The sequence below is a fragment of the Serinus canaria genome, chromosome 3 (genome assembly GCF_022539315.1).
Source record: "Serinus canaria isolate serCan28SL12 chromosome 3, serCan2020, whole genome shotgun sequence".
Classification (NCBI taxonomy): Eukaryota; Metazoa; Chordata; class Aves; order Passeriformes; family Fringillidae; genus Serinus; species Serinus canaria.
In genome coordinates this window covers 23,490,474-23,511,001 of record NC_066316.1, presented here as the reverse complement: position 1 = coordinate 23,511,001, position 20,528 = coordinate 23,490,474, and the positions used below count along the sequence as shown (strand labels likewise).

The 20,528-nt window shown below is 46.6% G+C and overlaps 3 protein-coding genes across 3 annotated transcripts in view; 2 read left to right on the top strand and 1 right to left on the bottom strand.

Moving 5' to 3' along the window:
* BICRAL (BICRA like chromatin remodeling complex associated protein) overlaps positions 1 to 419 on the bottom strand; it is a 42,682-nt gene extending 42,263 nt beyond the window's left edge. The window contains exon 1 of the mRNA XM_030235617.2: positions 360 to 419. The gene's annotated coding sequence lies outside the window, so the exon portion shown is untranslated. The remainder of the gene's footprint in view (positions 1 to 359) is intronic.
* A 75-nt stretch (positions 420 to 494) lies between these two features.
* On the top strand, positions 495 to 3,161 carry TBCC (tubulin folding cofactor C). Its single transcript, XM_030236546.2, has one exon. The coding sequence runs from the start codon at positions 538 to 540 to the stop codon at positions 1,570 to 1,572; it is 1,035 nt and encodes a 344-aa protein (XP_030092406.1). The 5' UTR covers positions 495 to 537; the 3' UTR covers positions 1,573 to 3,161.
* Positions 3,162 to 9,694: 6,533 nt separating this feature from the next.
* PRPH2 (peripherin 2) lies at positions 9,695 to 19,236 on the top strand. Its single transcript, XM_009091041.4, has 3 exons — positions 9,695 to 10,275; positions 12,999 to 13,245; positions 18,488 to 19,236. The coding sequence occupies exons 1-3, from the start codon at positions 9,695 to 9,697 to the stop codon at positions 18,722 to 18,724; spliced, it is 1,065 nt and encodes a 354-aa protein (XP_009089289.2). The 3' UTR covers positions 18,725 to 19,236.
* The last annotated feature ends 1,292 nt before the right edge of the window (positions 19,237 to 20,528 follow it).

Genomic DNA, 20,528 nt, shown 5'->3' with positions numbered 1-20,528 from the left:
GGCCACGACCGCCCGGCGCCTCGGGAGCACGGGGCAGCGCGGGGCGACCCCGAACCGGCCCGGGAGGGCAGGTGGAGCTCTCGGCTGCGGCCCCTCCGCCTCCCGCCCGAGCCCGCACCGAGCCGGCCCTTCCCTCGCCCGCCCGGGCCCCGCCGCTCTCGGGAGCCCCCGCGCCCAGGGCCGGCGGCGACGGGCGCGGCCCGGGAGGGGAGGTGTGGGTGTAAGCACAGCAGCGGGAAGAAGCGGGCAGCTCCGCGCGGGCACAGAGGGGGAGCGGGGCGGGGGCTTATTTATATCCCGGGAGCTAATTTGGGAAGCGGGATAACCCGCCCGGCACGGCACCTGCCGCCAGCACTCACCCCATCCCGCGGAGAGGCGGCGGCCCCTTTAAGACCGCGGGGGACCCCTCCCTCCGGCCCTCCCGCCCTCCCCCTCCGCGCGCCTCCCGGGCCGCCAATCGGCGGCGGCGACGCAACCAGGGCTGCGGGCAGCCAATCCGCGCGCCGCTTGGTGACCGCAGGGGAGGCGAGCGGCAAGATGGCGGCGCCGGGAGAGGCAGCGGCCGTAGCGGCTCTCTCGCAGCCCGAGGTGGCCGCGGGCTCGGCCGCCTCCGCCGTGGTGCTGCCGGAGCGGCTGCAGCGGCGGGAAGCGGAGCGGCAGCAGGGCGTGGAGCGGCAGCGGCAGAAGAAGGAGGCGCAGGTAGTGAAGGAGGAGCAGAGCGAGTTCTTCCTGGCCGCCTTCGCCCGGGAGCGGGAGGCCGTGGAGGCACTGCTGGCGGCGGGGACGCTGGAGGAGGCGGCCGCCCGCCTGCAGGCGCTGCAGAAGCTGCTGACGGGCAGCGTGCGGTTCCTGGCGCCCTACGAGGTGCGGCAGGGACAGGAGACCGTGGCGCGGCTGCAGGGGGACCTGGCAGCGCGGCGGCAGCAGCTGCAGCCCAAGAAGAAATTCGCCTTCCGAGCCCTCAAGAAAGAAGCGGCCCCGGGCAGCGCCCCGCGCCCCGCCGAGCCCGCCCCGCCGGACCCCGCCGCGCCCGACCCCGGCACCGGCCTCGCCGAGGGCGAATCGGGCGGGCCGCCGCTGTGCGGCTTCAGCGGCGCCCAGGATGCGGAGCTGGAGCTCGGCCCCGCGGAGCTGCTGCAGCGGGACGTGCTGCTGTCGGAGCTGCGCGGCTGCCGGGTGCGGCTCCGCGGCAACCCCAACACGCTGCGGGTGCGCGACTGCAGCGGCTGCACCGTGCTCTGCGGGCCCGTGTCCACCTCCGTGCTGGTGGACGGCTGCAGCGACTGCCTGCTGGCGCTGGCCTGCCAGCAGCTCCGCACCCACCGCACCCGCGACTGCCGGGTCTACGTGCAGGTGACCAGCCGGGCCGTGATAGAGGCTTGTTCTGAGGTCTCCTTCGCCCCCTATTCCTGGAGCTACCCCGGTATCGAGCGAGATTTCGAGTCGTCTGGGCTGGACAGAAACAGTAACAACTGGAACCTGGTGGATGACTTTGACTGGCTGGCAACTGACAGGCCTTCACCCAACTGGAGCCTGATCCCCGAGCAGGAAAGAATCGCTTGCTGGGACTGACTGTGGAGGCAGCTCTGCCGTGCAAGAGATCCTCGTGTAAATGCACTGATCCACAAACTGTGGGACTGAATTCCCGATATGCCATTAAATGATTCCATTCTGTATTCAAATTTCAAATTACAATATATGGCTGGATTTCTTAGTTGAAGCATACCAGTCAAATAGAGTTTACTGTTCTTGCACAAGTTGCTGCTATACTCTGTATGTATCACTGTGGGATTTCCCAATTTCTGAAGTACCGCATTGTGAGTTAAAACTTATTAAGGTGGAACAAAGGCCGCTGATACACAAACAACAATGAGCCTCTGTTAGAGCTGTTGTTCTGCTTTCCCTCACTTAGGCAGACTCTGAATTAGCCGCAAGTAGCGCAAACTTTACTGGAATGAAAAGATCAAACACCAAATTTCCCATGTTTGTGTGGTTCTCATGTTCTGATGGCAGCAGAGTGTATCTTAGGGGGAGTGCAGGGCAGTACTGCTGTGAGGTAATGGGGTGAAAAAAGGTTCTTTCAAAGGGAGAGTTTGTAACTGCATGGTGCAGCAGACCGAGATGCATCCTCGAGATGCATCCTCGGCTGTGGTACAACGATGAGCCAGTTTCTGTTGATTCGGGCTAAACCTGAGTTTGCTTTAGGCTTTTATTTCAAGTGAGAGAAGTCTAAAGGAAAAAGGTGTTCCAATAAATATCTAATGCTCTCCTAATATACTGATTACTTGAAATTTAGAAACCTTTGGAGTCCGTACAAATACTAAAGCTTCACAATGTATAAATGCCATGTGAAAGGATGCTGCTTCTCTAAGCAGCTCGGAGGCATCCAGCGAGTGCTGATGAACATCACAGAAGCTGGGTTAACTGTTCCTCTGCAAGCTGAAGCTTCAGGAGCAAGCTGGAAGCAATGTTCAGGGATGTCCCTCTAGTTTTCCAGACAACAGGCTTTGTGTGCTGTGATCCTAATTTGCAGCACTGCTGCTGCATGTGTGCGGTCTTGGCAGAGAGAGTCAGCAAAACAGAAAGTTGAGGTGCTATTTTCCAATTCCAAATTTGCATGTTACCCTGCATAAAGTGTAGAATAATTTAAGTCTCTTCACTCCTGCTAAATAATAATAAAAAACAGCGGCACCGTGGAATGCAATGTCTTTACAGTGCCCTGTTAGTGGTACTGAAGTGAGCACTGTCCATATATAAAGTATACATAGCAGTTTTAGGTTTCTAAAACCCCTCCTTAACTTGTAACATTTTTCAAGCAATATTTGTTTATTTTGCGTTAGCATAAAACTTTTGTAAAACTTAAAATTGTTTATGCTGTGCAGCCATCATCTATGTGCCTCTAACAGACACTAAATTCTAGCTGAACCATCAAAAACTGCATCACTGCCAGAAGTACCTGAAACTTCACTTAGGTGCTTGTCTGGTTTTGAGCAGAAAATGGTTTTATATAAGTTGTTTTCAGCATATTTAATTTAAAGGGGGAGGGCAAAAGGGATTTTTTTTTTACTATTCCTGACAATTTTCAGTTTTGTTTCCTTCTGTTAATGTATATTTTTTGACTGAATTGGATTTTGCATTTCAAATATAATTGTTTTGAATTATTTTAGTTGTTCCTTTACTAGCGAGTCTTCTTTGCACTGACAGCATCATAAAATTATTTAAAGAATACACCCTCAGTCTTACTTTAACATACATCATTTATATCCTTTGTTAGAGGGATGTGATCAGTTGAGGCTGTCAAGTTATTTTAATTTAACACATCCATCTTGGTACAGAACCTGATTTTGTAGTTAATTGTTCTCCAGATCAATCCCGTTAGCATCCTCTAACCTTGAGATTGCAAAATGTTCAGCCTGTAAGAAGTACAGTAATGCCTTTGTTCTGCTTGAACATTTACACCTTCTTCCTGTGGCGATGGATCCCGGCAGATCCAGACAGGGAAAGAGACCCCAGGCAAGTACCAGGCTGCACTGAGGCTTCCCAGCCTTCGTCACATGGAAGTGCCACATCCTGTTCCAGCTCATGGCATGCAGTACTGCCTGAATAAACAGCAGGAGTCAAAACATGGAAGTTGAAACTTCAATTCTCTCTGAAATTGCTTCCTAGGGGATGTTTTTCACAAACCAGTTATTGACATCCCAGTTCCTGCTGTTTTCTTTCCTCCACATACTTAACTTTGGTCAAACCACAGTTAGCAGGTAATACTTTTCAGGAACATGGTGCCAGACAGTTACCCTAAAGATTTAGCATTACCTTTGTAATACAAAACACATAACTGGCTCTTGGTCTCAGGCATGGTGTGAAACAAGGGAATTCAATCTGGGAACAGTAAGTCCAGAAAAATTTGGTCAGGCAAATACCTAAATGTGATTTATAGTTCTAAATATACAATTTCATATATATATATATATATATACATATATACATATATATATATATATACACACACACAAACACACAGAGTTGTACATGTTTCCATATACCTTTTAAATTATACTTTCCTGATGTAGAATCATAACAGAAATTCAAGACTGTTTTGAAACAAGTCTGTTAGTGTTGTATGAGAATTTAAGTACTAGCAAAGGTTTACTAGCATGCTCATGGGCTATTCAGTATAGAAATTGCAACTTTTTTGGGTCTCTAAGTAAGAGAAGGCAAACCTCTAAGTATTTCTAATCAGCTAGCAATCACCCTGCATAATGTACAACTGAAGTGAACAAAGTCTCTTCCAGAACTCTAGCTCTGGTTTGCATCACAGTGCCAACAGTTCCACCAGGACCTTTTTTAAAAACCACGTACTTTAAAGAAATTAATGTGCTAGACATCACAAGGGGCTGAAAAACAAATGCCTGCTGGAGGCATGGGATAACAGAACATCAGCACCACAAACCTTGTGCAAATTTGCCCTGAAGAGAAGCGAGCAGGCAGAAAGTTTATAAAAATAGGAAGGGGACATTGATCTGCAGAACCCTTTTCCACGGGGAGTCAGGAAAGCAGTCCTGTTTCAAACATTTTTGAAAGACAGCCTAGTTGGACTGGCCTCCTCCAGCCAGTGGCCTCACCAAAGTCTTTAAAGCCACTGAAACTTCCTTAGCCCACCACAGGGCTGTTACTCAGCACTGTAAAGCTCCTCTGTGTGCGTCTGTGGAGGGAATAAAAACAGTTGTGTGTTCTAAAAACACACAAGTATGAACCCGTGGGAGAAAACTGAGGCTGTTTTCCAGGCCACACAGAGCTTTGAGTGTTGCCATTTGTTGAGGCACTGAGGGGTGGCACAGACCAAAACTTGCATCCAGAGAAGCAGCCGTGAGCTTTGGTGCAGCTTCCATGGGACCATCCCCTCACCCTGAGGTCTCTCCTGAGAGGGATCAACCCCCCTGGGTTCCCTTTGGAGTACTGGCATTTCCCTTTGTTTCTGTTTCAGAGAAGCCCCTGCTTCTCTGAGTAACAGGACAGAAATGTAAGTTACTTCCATTCTCTCTTAAGCCAGCTCTCTTTCATTCAAATAGATTCTGACGCGAGCTGCAGTAGAATTGTTTAGTGAAAAAAAACAGGCAAGAAATACATGCAGAAGACAATTTCCTACACACTTTTATGCATTATATTTTTGAAGGCTTGGATTTTTTTTTTTTTAAGTTTCCTATTTAAGCAATAGCTGCATGCAGACAAGGTTCAAATCTCAGTGATTTTACCTGGAATTGCTTCAGGTTTTACTAAACAGCCAATTTCATCACGTACAAGGAAAGACAAGAATAGCAAGAAAAAGAACCTATGCAACTTGGGGAAATTTCAGCATTTCCATTCACATCATGATCTGATTTATCTGACTGACTGGGGGATCCACCTGTTGTTCTGAGATGTTTTCCAGCAGTAATGACTATAATGAGCTTTTTGTAATCTTCTTTTAATTCCCAACATATGTCTTTCCTGTTTCTGCAAATATAAATTTTGATTTCTAACACTTATTTTTTCAGCAATGAATGTTATCCCCCAAGCATCACAATAATACAAACAAGTGCTCATAATGACCATCTTGGAGATTTTTAAAAAAAGCTGTGTTTTCTGAACATGTTACACAGCCCCACATGAATGATGGCTGAAATTCTGGGATTGCCCAGAGCAAAACCACACCAAAACCCCCACAGTGTGCCCCAGCAAAGTGCAGGAGCCTCAGAGTACAGCAGGTCAAATCACTCTTCCCAGGATTTACAACAATCCCAGCAGTGAACTGAGAACTTGCCTCTGTTTCCAGCCTCAGAACTTGCAGTCACCTCACATGCCACAAAAATAGTAGCCTACCAAGTTACCTGTGTAAGGAGGTTAAAAAAAAAAGTCATAATCAGACTTTTCTCCACCTGATAATCGTACAGTAAGGCACAGCATTTTTATCACATTGTTCCTCGAGAGTGTCCCTCTTCACACCACCGAGTTGCAATTGAAAGCAAAACCACAGGTGAGGGTACCGTGTAGAGCAAACCTCTCTACACAATAGCTTCCCATCAAAGGTAAAACTACACATCATTATTCCTGCAGTGAAATACAGCCACTCCTAGGGAAAGGAAAGGGGTAAAAGAAAGCCTCAGAAAGGCACGCATTTCATATCACAGAGGACTGTGAAAGAAAGATTGGGCCAGGAAATTATTCTTTTTACCGAGGGTGCTTCCATAGTTTAGGTCGGTATGTATTTTATATCTTACACCCCTGAAGATGGAAAAATTAAGATTCATCCAGGGCCGAGCACCAGACTGTTTAACAAATATCAGATTAAATAGTTTACATTCCTCTCTCTTAACTGATAAATTTGTACCTTATCTGTAGGTTACCAGGCATAGCTTTTTGGAAAGGTATCAATATTGTATTGTTAAACATCCACATTATAATTTTTAACTAGATTTTGATTTTGAACAGATTCATGGTGAGATCAATAATAATTTGAATATTTTATTGTACCATTTTTTCTCCAATATTGGCATATGAATAATACAGTTGAATTTAATAGACAACCTCTGAGGAGACCATTAACTCAAACATTCTTGCAGCTATTAGCTTTTATCTGCTATGGATCAATTACAGCATTTTCTATTTGAAGAAGTAGTAAGTGCCAAACTAAAGACAAATCGCAGCCAAGAAAAAGCTTTTTAAGAAAAGCAGATGCCAGGCAAAAAAAGCTTTCTTTTTTAAACTATCCCCACCCCAAAACGCTTCTCGATGATCCTCCATCACCTTCCTCTCCTCCAGGCTGCTCTGCCAGAGACAGCCCTTGGCTGGCTGGTTTGTGCCGATGCTCGCACAGGGCTTGTCTGCTCCATGACTGGGACAATGGGGAGGCATTCATTCCTACTTTTAAAAGTGTTAACCAATCCCCTTGAAAACCCCCAAGCACGGCGAGTCAGATTGATGGGTGGGGTAGTTTTTGCCGCTTGAAGTCCCCAGCTGTTGAAAACTACTTAAATAAACAGCGCTTTTCCTAATCCGGGTTGCTCTGGTAGTGCTGATTGCTGTCCCCGATGACTTTAGAGGGACCACCCGAAGTCTCAAAGGTCTAATTTCTGTCTAATTTAAGTATGTGAGTGTCCCTTCCTGAACATCAGGTCCAGGATTTTTACTGATCATCTCCCATCTAACGCTAGCAATTTAGCAGTGATTTATGAGGACCCCTCCTGTTTCCTTTTTTTTATAGGCAGATGAGTAAATCTGGAGGGATCGGTGAGCCCTGAAGCATGTCCTGCATGCTCTACTTCAATGCTTTGATTGCTGAATTAGAGGAAACACGGTAGTGTATACACTTCCATGATTTTGCTGCATCAGATTTATCATGGGTATCTAAATGTTAAATTATTAAGCTGACAGGTATTCAGATTCACCTGTGCTCCTGAATACGAAATACCCATATCCAGAGCAGCACCAGGCACATCTGCTGGGGGCAGGAAGAATTTCACTGGTTATCCTCATGACCTGCAGACCGGGTGCAGAATTCTTTTCCACTTTAATTACAGTTTCACTGTCATCGCTGACAAGAAAGGTAATGGTTTCAAGTTCCTTTATCTAGAATTAACTCCAGGCTGTCAGATAAATACATTTTCCAAACTCAAGTCTCTTAGCTGAGCCCCGAAAGAGTCAGTGAGACACAGCGTGTGCTACAATGGTTGTGGGATATTTTGCCAGGAGAGATGCTATTTCAGAGCCATTACTTATTGCACAAAACCATGAATAGGCTCTCTTAAGGAACAGCACTTCTCATCCACTTCACGGCAAGAGGAGAGAATAGTCCCTGATGGATAATCACCTTCCCTCTCATTTTACACACACACACTCTTCACCAGCAAGGGCAGCAGCATTGCAAACCACCAGGCTTGCTTTAGAAAAATCCCAGTTGCCAGCTGCTCCTTGCAATAGCACCAGGATGGGCTGGGAAAGGTCCACCACAAAGCCCTTCTGTTAGGACAGGAAGAGGTAGTGAGTTGCCAGCCTTTGCCCTTCCCGAAGGAACCTTCAGCATTCCAGTTTCTCAAATGATAACTGAGAAGCATCCACGGTACCACAGAGCTGCAGACCATCAAAACGTTATTTTTCAGTGCTTGGGCTTTTTAATTATTTGTGTTATTATTTCTCACACTCGCCTTCATCCTAGCACGTTCCTTCCCCTCTCTGTCCCCGGGGGCTGGTGGCCATGCTGCTGGCAGCCACTAGAGGATGCCCCCAGGGACTTGGGTAGTGGCAGCAGCAGATCTGATTGAGAGGCAAGAGAGAATCCGAATCCTCCCAGTGCCTCTTCTGGAGCTGCTCCTTTCTCCCCTGCAGCATTAGCACCCACGCTCTCACACACCTGCAGGGATATTTTCCATTGCTGGGGGTAGCCTGAGGTTAACTTCGGTTGCGGTGGCATGGGTGAAGCAGTGCAGGAATTTCCCAGCAGCTCCAAAGCCCTGTGGGGCGAGTGGGAGATGATATTTCAAAGCAAGCAAAGCTCCTCGAGCAGTGAGCGAGTGGAAGCCCGGCCCTGCTGCTTGCCCGGCACCGCTGAGTGCCGCAGGGAGGAGGCGGCAGCCGCAGCAGGGCTCGGACCCTCCTCTCCGCCCGCCCCTGCCTGAAAGCACAGCCGGCTGCAGGTCCTTCAGCAGAGCCGCAGGAACCGCGGGATGCCTCCCTTGCACCCAGATACCACATCCCCAGGTCCCTCTCCAGCTGCTGAGTTGAATTGGTCCCTGATGGAAGCTCCCGGGTGGGTCTCCTTGGGCAGCCCTGCTCCTCTCCCTGGCCCGGTGATTATCCAGTAAGCTGCTCATGCCAGCTCACTTTTTATGAAAGCACCTCTAGATTTCAACCCAGGGTTTACTTATTGAGTTTTCCTGCACTTTTCCTTTCTCCTGCTCTCCTGCCAAGACCCAGAGATGGTACAAGCCCTGGAAGTAAATAGAAAATGCCAAGCTTAGTTTTTTTAGGTCACCGTAAACTACGCGCTTATCTGCTTTCAGAATGCATAAGCCACAGGATGTCATCTCAAGTCAACACAGAAGGATAAGGACTAGAACACAGGTCTGGCTGCAGATATGAATGTATTGGGATCACAATGGGGAAGTGTTTGTTTGTATACAAGCAGCCTTTTTTAATCCGGAGCCTTTTTCCTTTTTCCTCACAGGTTCCATATTCTTCTGGCAACAAAGATCTTTTTATATCTCTGGGGTTTCATATTCCCCCCAGCAGCCTATCATAGGAGAGCACAAATCTACTAAATAGTAAAATGAGGGATTACTTCCACTCATCTGTTGATGGACATTTCTCCAAATTGGATCAAATGATTAAAGGTATTAGAATGACGTCTTGCAGATCCAGATCAAATCATTTGAAACCTTGAGAGCGTTTCTCCTTTGCTTGGAAGAAACCACCAGAAATAGTTGTAGGTGCTAATTGCCCATTATTCTCACTAATGTGAAATTGTTAACTGGGACCTTTGAATATTTTATTTACTTGAATCCTAACCAGGGGTCTTCAAGATGGAAGGACTGTGCAGCGGCTTGCTTCCTGACGTGCCCTTCGGGATCTCTTCCGACGCCTGAATGGTCCTTCCTCGAGTTGCTTACTCTGAGAAGAGGGGTCCAGGCTGTGAAGTCTTCCAACATCTCCCACTACAAAGATGGCACTGCTGAAAGTCAAATTCAATCAGAAGAAACGGGTAAAACTAGCGCAGGGACTATGGCTCATGAACTGGTTTTCAGTGTTTGCTGGAATCCTTGTTTTTAGCATGGGATTGTTCCTCAAAATCGAGCTCCGGAAGCGAAGCGAAGTGATGGACAATTCTGAAAGCCACTTTGTGCCCAATTCTTTGATATTGATGGGTATATTATCCTGCGCCTTCAATGGTTTTGCTGGAAAAATTTGTTACGATTCTCTGGATCCCGCTAAATTTGCCAAGTGGAAGCCTTTGCTGAAACCTTACCTGGCACTGTGCTGCGTCTTTAACATGCTCCTGTTCTTCGTGGCTCTGATTTGCTTTCTCATGCGGGGCTCCCTGGACAGCACCCTGGCCCAGGGGCTCAAGAACGGCATGAAGTTCTACCGGGACACGGACACCCCCGGAAGGTGCTTCATGAAGAAGACCATCGACATGCTCCAGATTGAGTTCAAGTGCTGTGGCAACAACGGCTACAAGGATTGGTTCGAAATCCAGTGGATCAGCAACAGATATCTGGACTTCAGCTCCAAAGAAGTGAAAGAGTAAGTGACTCGCTGGGGTTTGTATCACGTAGGATCCATGTCTGGTCAATGCTGGCCTTGAGTGCCAACAGGAGCTGACTGGAAGGGGGTCTGTGTAAAATGGGGTCTGGTGTAATAGATCGTCCCAAATGACCTGCTGGATTGCTTCCTCCCCTGACAAATTCCTCCAAAGTCATCCATAACATAAAATAAAAAGCACCAAACTACAATTCCCACTCTTACTCAGTGTGATATAGACAGGCTAAATAGATTTTACTGTCTTCTTCTACTTTATAAACCCATTACCTTGAGCCACACTCCCAAAATCAACAGGAAAGTATCAGAACTTTACTAATCCTTAAGCAGATGTCAATGTGATTGACTAATTTCCTAAAAAAAGAATTCCTTGGAAATAAACTGTTGATACCACTTTTAAAACTCCTCTCAGATATTGGCAGCTAATCATGCATGGAAATAAATAGAGGCAAAAACTACTTTGCCAATAACTCATGTCCTTCAGATCCTTAAGATTTAGAATTTTATTTTTATATTCACTCAATGGATTGCTTCAGTGCTGCGATAATACTGAGCATCAATTGATGGTCCTAGCTTTACACAGTGGCCATATGTATTTTTTAAGTTCTGTCCTGTGCCTAATTTTTTAAAGCCTCACATGAAAGCAGCAGTTTATTGTTTCTGTACAAACCAGATCAGGTTGTTGACCAGAAACACCTTAATGGCTTTGATGTCAGTGCCCAAAGAGGCAGTAATCCTAAAATCAGGTTAGGTGCAGTAAGCTCAAGCAGAAAATAAACACGAGAACAAAATGAACTTTTGAAATTAAAAAAGCAGCATTAGGCATAAATGCCCACAACCTTTTAAAAAATTAAGCTGGGAAAAGAAATGGTTATTCTGGGTTCTTTGGGAGCATCATTCATTAACGTTTGTGCTCTGTGGTTGCATAATGGGCCCTGTAAACTGGAAGCAATCTGCCTTTTAAATATACTGCCTGTATTAAAAATGTCTGAAGTAATTTTGAAAAAAAGCTTTGTGGATCTCTTGGGATCCCTGCCTGACTGTGTAAATGGTATTTATCTTGTGTGTGTCTCTCTGCATGTTTTTTTGACTTGTTGGGTGGTCTGGTTGTTTTTGCAGTTCTGAATGAGGACTTTTTGTAGTGAAAACTGTTACAGATTTAATCTGTTGCACTGCAGGGTGTTCTAACAAATACATTCACTACTGAATAAGGGGATGTTTCCATTGCCAAGGTATACCCATGGGTATAAATAACTACTTGAAAAAACCTCGCCAGCATTATATGGAGATTTGAGAGCTGTAGCTTAATCCAGCAGCAGTGGAAGGGCAAGGCACAGAGGGAAAACAGGGTTATACTGTCCTTAATAACTCATGCCTTGTTTGGGACTGAGACTCAGGGTCATTTCTTTGTACTACTGAGGCAGGAACTAGGGCATTAAAAATCTACAAATGGGTTTTAGTGAACTCAAGGTTTGTACTGTGTCGTGGTGCACAATCTCTGCTCCCATTCCTGGTGGGAGAGTCTGGCCCCTATGAAACCAATAGTAAAGTTCTCCTTAGTTCCAAGGAAGGAGGGAGTCTGTCCCCCACAGTGGGATTTTTATATTATTTGTAGAGCAAGGGCCTGATTCAATATCCAATTTCTTAGAAACTGGTGGAGCCTTTACACATGAATGGGAATTAGACCCAGTGCAGAGCACACTTTACATTTAGAGAGAAAACCTCAGCTGCCTTTGCTGTTTAGATATATTTAGGTCAGGATTGCAAAGTGGAATTTCCCTTCACCAGGTTGATGGAATCACCTCTCTCTCTCTATGACACAATTTTAAAATATCCATATAGAAAGCTACAAAAGACACTCAGATTTTTTTTGCCTCTCTACACCACTGGGACTGTCCATTCTGTGACTTTCTAAGCAAAATGGCCTGTTTTAAAACTGCAGTCCTTTTATTATAGTCTTGCTGCAGAGGCAGTAGAACTATTTGCCTTCCAAGTTATCTTGCATCTAAACATCTCCTAAGACACCAGGCTAAATGAGTGTCTACAGAGAACAACCACAGTGTCAGATGAACAATAGTTGGGGAGCTCCTGCAAGGACTTTGGAAATTTCAAGGAATTTTGAAATTTTGCAACATCCTGTCGCTGAAGCACATTTCATGTTTTCAATACTGGCTACCTTCCCAAGCCAAGAATAAATGCACAACCTCTCCCTGGAGATATTATCTAAAAGAAGCTATTAGGTTTGCTGGATCAATGGGTATAGTGGGTTCCAAGGCTGTTCTGAGTTCTTGTCCAAGCTCAGGTCAGCTCCAGCACTTCTCTTCCATCCTAACTATGCTGTGATCACTCTTTTCTGACTGCTCTTCCTGAGTTCTCTCGCCATTTACTTTTGTTAAAAATTAATTTCTTCAAGGAAGTGACCCAAAGGCATGCATTTCCACCAGGAGGAGTTAATTACAGACTCAGTGTAGCCTTGACATAGAAAAGGAGAGAAAGGACAGAGAGAGAGGACGCCGTGGACAAACACTGCTATGTGAATGAGGGGACATGGACAAAAGGCATGGTGGAAAATCCTCCTTGCCTTTGCTTTCTGTCCTTGTGCAGATTTGCTTCTGGATGTCTTTGTGTGTGTCTGTCTGTGTGTATCTGTGTGTCTGTGTCTGTCTGTCTGTCTGTGTATTCACGCTCCCTTCTGCCCTTGCCCGTAGCCGGATCAAAAGCAACGTGGACGGGAGGTACCTGGTGGACGGCGTGCCCTTCAGCTGCTGCAACCCCAGCTCCCCCAGGCCCTGCATCCAGTACCAGGTCACCAACAACTCTGCCCACTACAGCTACGACTACCAAACCGAGGAGCTCAACCTGTGGCGCCGCGGCTGCCGGGAAGCGCTGCTCAACTACTACAGCAGCATGATGAGCTCCATGGGCGCCGTCATCCTCCTCGTCTGGCTCTTCGAGGTAACCCTTGCTCTCAGGCACTCTGCAGCAGCAGCAGGGGGTTTTTCTGAGTGAAAATCAAATCTGGTTAAAATAATTTTCCCCATTGTTTGGCTGGGAAAATATCTGATGGCTGAGGTAAGGGCTGAAAGGTCCCAGGCTGGAAACAGAGGTGGAGTGAGTGTGGGATCACAGATCCCTCTTAGCACCAGCCAGAGCCTCGAGTATCCCACAGCAAGAGGGGGAAAAGGGAGTGATCTTCTGTCCAAGGCAAGGTGCTGAGCAGGGAAGAGAGTGCAAGGGCTCTGCTGTCCAGATGTATTAATTTTACATGTGTCACCATTTGTGGGGAATGAGAAATACAAAAAGGCAGCACATCAGAAAGATGTGTCAGTAATTAGTGGACAAAAAATGCAGTGAAAGGGTTACACTCTGAACAAAATGAGGCTTTAAGCCACACGCAGCGGGATGATTTCAAGGCAACATGTGGACCTTCATCAGCTCCACCAAGGTATTTGGTCAGAAAAAGTGGTTTAGGTGGAGCAAGTAGATTAAATTAATTTTATTCTACTTCCCAAAACACGATGCAAATGCAAACAGGTGCCAGCACTGCCCAGGGCAGGTGTCTGTGGGCACCATAACCCAAAGTGCAGCTTGGCTGATAAAATGCTGTTCATCCAATGCAGTGAATCCCCTGCCTCTGGGAGATGGCCAGTTTCCTAGCCAGGGTGTTTAATCAACACTAATGCTCGGGGAACGTGGGCTGGCAGTGGCACGAGGGCTGGAACGTGAGGTGCTGGATGTGGAGATCAGGCAGGACCTGCTGGTAAAAGGAAGGCTGCAGCTCCCTGGGGTGCAGCAGATCCTTTCCTATCCTTGGAATGGCTGCTGCAAATGGCATTGCCTATTTTTAATGATTCAGCTGCCTTTTAAAAATTTAGATACATGCAAATTAAAAAAAGAAGAGTTACATTTTGATACAAGCACTGGCCTACAGCCTTCCAGGAATGAAGATGCTTTTTAGAAAATAAACACCTACCTAAATCTGTGAACTGAAAAAAAAAACAACCCATGAAGTTACTCCATGTTGTGTTGTTTTAAAAATAACTGCTCTGAACTGCAGAGCAATGTATTACCTCTTTGCACTGTTATTCTGCTAAGAAAAGAAATAGAAGGTCTTTATTTTAGCCCAGATTCAAGTGCAGAGCTCTTGAAGAGAGGGGAATTTCAGCTGCGTTCAAAAGTCAAAGAAACTCAAAAACTCAGGGGAAAAATGCACAAAAATACCAATGCCAGCTGCAAAAATCATGACTAGGAACCTGTAACATACCTCTGCTAACTTGCAAGAGATTAATGACAGTGATATGTTAACATTAAAAGCAGTGATAAAAATGCAGTGTTTTATGCCTAACTCTTCAAAGTACACCTGGGTATTTTTTTCAGCCTGTGGCATAATGAGAAATAAGATCTTCTTTATCTTTTTCAAAACTGAAGGTGAGACTTTTTTTCAGGCAATCAGAGGGCTTTTTTTAGGGCAAAACTTGAAAGAAACAACACGATCCTGGGTTACAATAACTTGCCCTCCTGAGTATTTATTACTTGCATGATATTCTACCATAAAGGGACCACATTTGGGTCTGAAATTCCCTTTGCTTTTAAGGCAAACTTTGAAGGGAGGAAGCAAAGCAGGAAACTGACATTAATTTAGTCTCCCTTGAAATATAACAACTTCCTTTAAATTCCAGTCAGGATAGGAAACAATTTTATGCTGAGTGGGAGGGCAGCAGAGGTTCCAGCTTCTGGCCAAGGTAAGTGTGGGTCTGAGCAGGGTGAGCCCAGGGGCAGTGGTTGTGCTGGCTCTGTGCTTCTCATTTCCACTTTGACTGACTTCTGGGAAGGCACAGAAAAGTGCAAAAGCAAAATCCTGGGTTGCTTTACACCTGCAGCCACCGTGGACTCAAACCAGGGGCTTCTCCAACCAAGCCCAGCTGGGTTGCTGGAATTGAGGTGTGGGAAGGGGGAGAGAGCATGGAGGGGGAATACTAACCACAGCTGTTATTCTGAGCTGTAGAAAAAGGTAACGTGCCAAACAGGCTCAGGGACCTCAGGGAAGGCCATTTCTGTTTCACCTTTCTATACTAGGCACAAGGAAGAATGAACCTATTTTGAAACATCAGAACTTCTGTTTGAAAAGAATGCTAATATCTAGAAGCTGCTTTTCCTAACAAAAGCTGTAGGCTTCCCTTGTGTGACAACCAGTCATGAGGATGACAAAAAAAGATCACACCCTGCTCTGGCTAAGCCGCCTCAGGCTAAACCCTGGCAAACAGATGGGCTTCGCTGCAGAAGGTCAAGGAGAGCAAGCCTGGATGTCTTCTTGACCTGCCTCAGCCAGCAAAGGGGAAAAGAGGGGTTCAAGGGTGCCCTGAATAAGGCATTTCAAAAGGAATAGAGAGCTGAGGCTGGTTCCTGAGATGCTCCAGGTCCTCCACTTGTGCAAACATGTGGATCTCAATAGGTCACCGCTGCCACAGCAGCCCAGACCCTGGGATTCACCTCCCATGTGCCACAGAGCGTGCCCAGGCTGAGCTCCAGGAGGGCACTGAGACATTCACAGGAGGCACACTGCCTGTCCTGTTTGGAGAGCAAACTCTCTGATGCAGTAACAGCAGGAGTGAACCCTGGAGATCTCCAAAACCAGCCCACAGGAGCAGGGACCCTCCAGAAGGACACAGTTCCTCAGTTGGCTCTGCTGGAGAGGCTGAGCGTGCTGGGGGACAGGGGATCCACCAGCCCAGCCCCTGCAGCCCTAGCCCTGGAGAAACACTGTGGCCATGTTCTGGCACTTCAGAGCTGCTGTAAAATGACAAGGAAATCATCCCTCAGCAAGGCTGGCCTCGCCCCGGGGCTCTGACCCTACAGCCTTCTCGGCTGGGTTGTCCTGAAGCTTAAACCTGCAACTCACAGACTGGTTAAGGCTGGAGGTTTAGGGGTGGCCTCACCAGGGCTGAGCAGAGGGGAAGAAGGATCACATTCCACAACCTGCTGGCAATTATTCCTCTAATGCAGCCACAAGGGCACATTGTTGGCTCAGGGACAACTGGGTGTCACCCAGAGCCCCAGGGAAGACCCTTGTCTGCCAGGCTGTCAGCCAGTCACCCCAGCACATACTGGTGCATGGGGTTATGCCTTCCCTGGTGCAAGACTTCAGCTAAACTGGGGGTCCCAGACTCTCTGTGATCATCTAGGAGAGAGACTAATTCACCAGACACTTGTCTCAAACTTCCTGGGCTCTCTTCTCATCTGGCAGAGAAGGCAGGCTCAGATCAGTGGAGGTGACAAGGAGACAGACATTTTGCATGGCTTTTAAGGAATCTCAGCTCTGGGGACTCAAAATCGTGCTTAGAAAGGTTTTTAAGGAAACAGAGTCTTAAACTGAGAGAAAATGTCACAAAATCTCTTCCAAGGACAGGTCAGATGCTCAGTGCTGCACAAGCACATTCCTTTTTAAAAGCATGATAATATTTAGTGACTTAGAGCCATCCAGGATGCCAGTCCAACTACTTTGGCTGCCAAATAGTGGCACTTGGCAAGTCAGTCACAAAACAAAGCTCCTGCTGACAGTGGAGCAAGGCAACACAAGTAGAGAGCAACGTGGAGGCCATTTCCTGCACCCAGCCCTGCTAATCTGCACTTGCAACAGCCTTTGATTGCAAAGATATCAGCCCCATGAGTGAGAGCAGCAAAACTGGGACTCAGAGTGGAAGGAAGATGTCAAAGGCTTTAAATCCCAAGACTAACGTGATGGGATTTGTCACTTGTTGTGACTTTTATAGAATAGTGCTCTAACTGATTTAAGTCATCATATTATTGGCTAGATGAGACTATTTCCAGACTCAGAGCCACTAGAAACTTCTTTAGTGACCAAAGTGTGGCTAGTCATACATTCCTGTGTTAAGCACTATGGACATTTGCCTTTGGATATGGAAGTATTGGATGAATACCAAACATTGGGGTTTTTTTGACCAATGTTTTTCGCTTTCTGATCTTGAGTGAAGGCAGAGAAATGCAAACATCTGCAAAGGCTGAGAGGAGACAATTGTACCTTCAGTCTTCCAAGAGTTTGGAGATCATATTCAAGTAGGATGACCACAGCAGAGAGGCTGATGGATGGCCCATGGGAGCACCTGCTTGGGCAGTGCCTCGAGCCCAAAAGCCAGATGTGAATTCTGCCACTGGCCTTGCCATGTGCCTGCATCCCAGCCTCAAAACCTGCCAGCCTCCTCAGCCATCAGGGTTGAGGAGGACCAGAAGTAATCAGTTCCTTGGGAAATTGGATAGTGTGACAGAAGCCTTGTACTTCCCTTAGAGAACAAATCCTGTGAGGTCCTGGCAGCAGTAGGTGTTCTCCATCGGAGCTCTACCCAGCACGAGAAGGACCAAACCAATCTTACTGCTGCCCCATCCCAGCCTCTTCTGGGAGCTGCTCTTCTGTCCTTCTCTACTTCTCTCATCAATCACTTTCTTCACAAGCACCACAGGGGAGAGGTCAGATTGTTCTGAATGGTGTTAAAAGGCAGGAGACTGGCTACAAACACACTTCCTCTCTGGAGGCAGGTGCAGGGTGTTGCCAGTGTCAGCAGTGTTACACAGTACAGTAGAAAAAGTCAGGGATGCTGGGACTAGGTAATATGTAATCAGAAATGTAAAGTTTGTTTTAGATGGAACCAGGGAAGGATCACCTGCTGCCTTGGTTTCCTTACTTGCACATACCTATATTAAAACAAAATCAGAATCTGAACCAGACAAACTAATGGTCCAAATCCTAACTCTCCTCCCTTCTGCAGAGACACTGATTCATTAATATCTCCTTGATCAGCTTAATGTACTCACCAAACATATTAAGGTCAATGCAAAGTCAAAATATGTAGCTAAAACTAAGTGGGTGATGGCCAAGGACAGTGCTGCACATCCAAACTGCCTTGTGGGCACCCAGTGCACAGCAGCCAGGGATGCATTAAAGCCTCCTGGGAAGGCACCGACACTGAGGGGCTCATGGAGAGGCCCCTTGGGCACATGGCCCCTCGGAGCAGCAGCCCAGGGCACAGGGAGGCTGGCAGCAGGAATGCCCAGGCTGAGAACATCAGGGTCAGGGAGGCTGGCAGCAGGAATGCCCAGGGTGCCCAGAGCAGGCCCAGGGAGGGTGGGATGGCAGTGTCCAGGTCTGGCTGACGCTCTCTGCCTCTCCCGTGTCCCGGCACAGATGTCGGTGATGGTTGGCCTGCGCCTGCTGCACACCTCCCTGGAAAGCATTGCCAATCCCGAAGACCCCGAATGCGAGAGCGAAGGGTGGGTCCTGGAGAACAGCCTGAAGGACACTTTCAAATCCGCGCTGGAGAACTTGAAAAAGCTGGGTAAGTTCAACCAGGTGGAAGCAGGAGCCGAAGGGGCCGAAGGAGAGGAAGGCGGGAAGACGCCAGCCATCGCAACAGTCAGCTGAGCTGCTCACTGAGCTGGACTTCTTCTCAGAGAAAAATAACACAAACTGAGAATTGTGAATATATCTACATTTTAAAAGCTATGTATCAACCAGCAGAATACACATTTCTACACACGTTTGCTTTTGTACATGGGAGCAGACAACATAGTGCACCTTGGGATAAAACACTTATCCACAAAGTGAGTACACCATATCCATATCCTTTTGGGAATATGACCCCAACTAGGACTTGTAATATTCACATGTTCCCTTATCAGAGACAGTTAGTTTAGGAAAAAAAAAATTTAAAAAAAAAGATTGCTGGCATGACACAGCAATCCATTCCATCTTATTTTGAAATTAAAAGTGGAATTTGAAAAGTTAATATTTTTTGCTCAAATTTTTTCATAAGCGTACTTTCTGTACTTCAGCTTTTAAGGACAAACAGATTGGGTTTCTGGAGAGTAACATGATAGAATTCCAAGAAAGAAGGATTTCCAGAATTGTACATAACTTAGTATACAGGTATTTTGACAAACCTCTCATATGTGATTTTTGTTAATGTGCTAAGCAATGGTATTTTCTGCTGTATTTTTAAGACGTACATAGAACAAGATGCAAACTTATGCTGAGAATTAATGTACTAAGCAAAAATTGTAATTTAATGAAGCAGCCAAGCATCATAAAAACAACATTCAGATAAGATTGAGGGGGGTTATTTCTCAGGGGTTTTTGCAGGCTGTATATCTTGGATGTATGTGTTGTAGACTTACGCTTCACCTTGAGTTTAAATTCTTTGCGGAAGCTTAGAAGATTCATCTTTTACTGGATGGAATCCAGGCTATGAGCATGTGCCAGTTATGGTTACTCTGGACATTATACAGAGTATGTCATCTCATAACTTGCTCCAGGATATTCAAACCCAACTATTTTTAAGGCAATAAAAAGACAAGCTCAAATCCAGACCCAAATCCAGGCCAAACACTTTAAATGTTTTCCAGGGGCCTAGAAAGTGGATACCATTCATCCACAAGTACATCAAGCCTCACCTTTTTAGGCCAGGGAAAACTGAGTTTATATCAATCCCCAATGAGCATATTTTACTTTATCAGTGATGGAGTACTCCTCATTATATCTTTTAAATCGAAGGGAAGGCACATTTTGCATATGCTGCATCTCTCCAAACATAATGTCATAGCTGGAGGATCCTGTTCTCAAGTTGGAATAAAACATGGAAAGAGTTTGCTGTGGCGTGCAGCCTCTAATAAGGGAACAGAGCATCATCTTGAGTTTATTCTGCCAGATAATTTCAGCTAAAGGGAAGGAACCCCGAGAGAACAAGTCCCAGCCCCCTGCACCAACAAGTGCAGACACCTCAGTCCCTCCCTACAAGCCAGGCACCACATTTACTTTTACCCTGGCTGCGCAAACCCTCTCCTTCTCGGGGTGTACCAGGGAGAGGTTCCTCAGTGGGTCCCTTCTCCCTGGCTGGTGGCCAGCCCTCAAAGGGGGCAGTGTCTGCAGCTGCATCACCACAGCACAGCCCCCTGGCTTTCATTCTTAATCACTTGTGCACTTGCCCCAGCAGCACTCAGCTCCTCCAGCTCCTGCCCCAATTCCTTCAAGGATGGACAGATCAGTTCAAGGCAGGACAAGCAGGGATGTGTCCGTACATCACGCCGTAGTTTCCATCTCAGTGTCCAGGCTGTTTCAGGCCACCTGCACGCAAAGCTTGATTTTGACAGGTGTCTGTGGTGTCCTTTCACTTTCTCAAAGCTGGTCAAAGCTTTCAACTTTAGTTATGGTCATGAATTTAGTTACAATA

Coding starts and splice junctions, on each gene's coding strand:
- PRPH2 (XM_009091041.4), top strand. CDS start 9,695: ATGGCACTGCTGAAAGTCAAATTCAATCAGAAGAAACGGGTAAAACTA. Junction 10,276..12,998: donor AGCTCCAAAGAAGTGAAAGA/GTAAGTGACTCG, acceptor CCTTGCCCGTAG/CCGGATCAAAAGCAACGTGG. Junction 13,246..18,487: donor TCCTCGTCTGGCTCTTCGAG/GTAACCCTTGCT, acceptor GTCCCGGCACAG/ATGTCGGTGATGGTTGGCCT.
- TBCC (XM_030236546.2), top strand. CDS start 538: ATGGCGGCGCCGGGAGAGGCAGCGGCCGTAGCGGCTCTCTCGCAGCCC.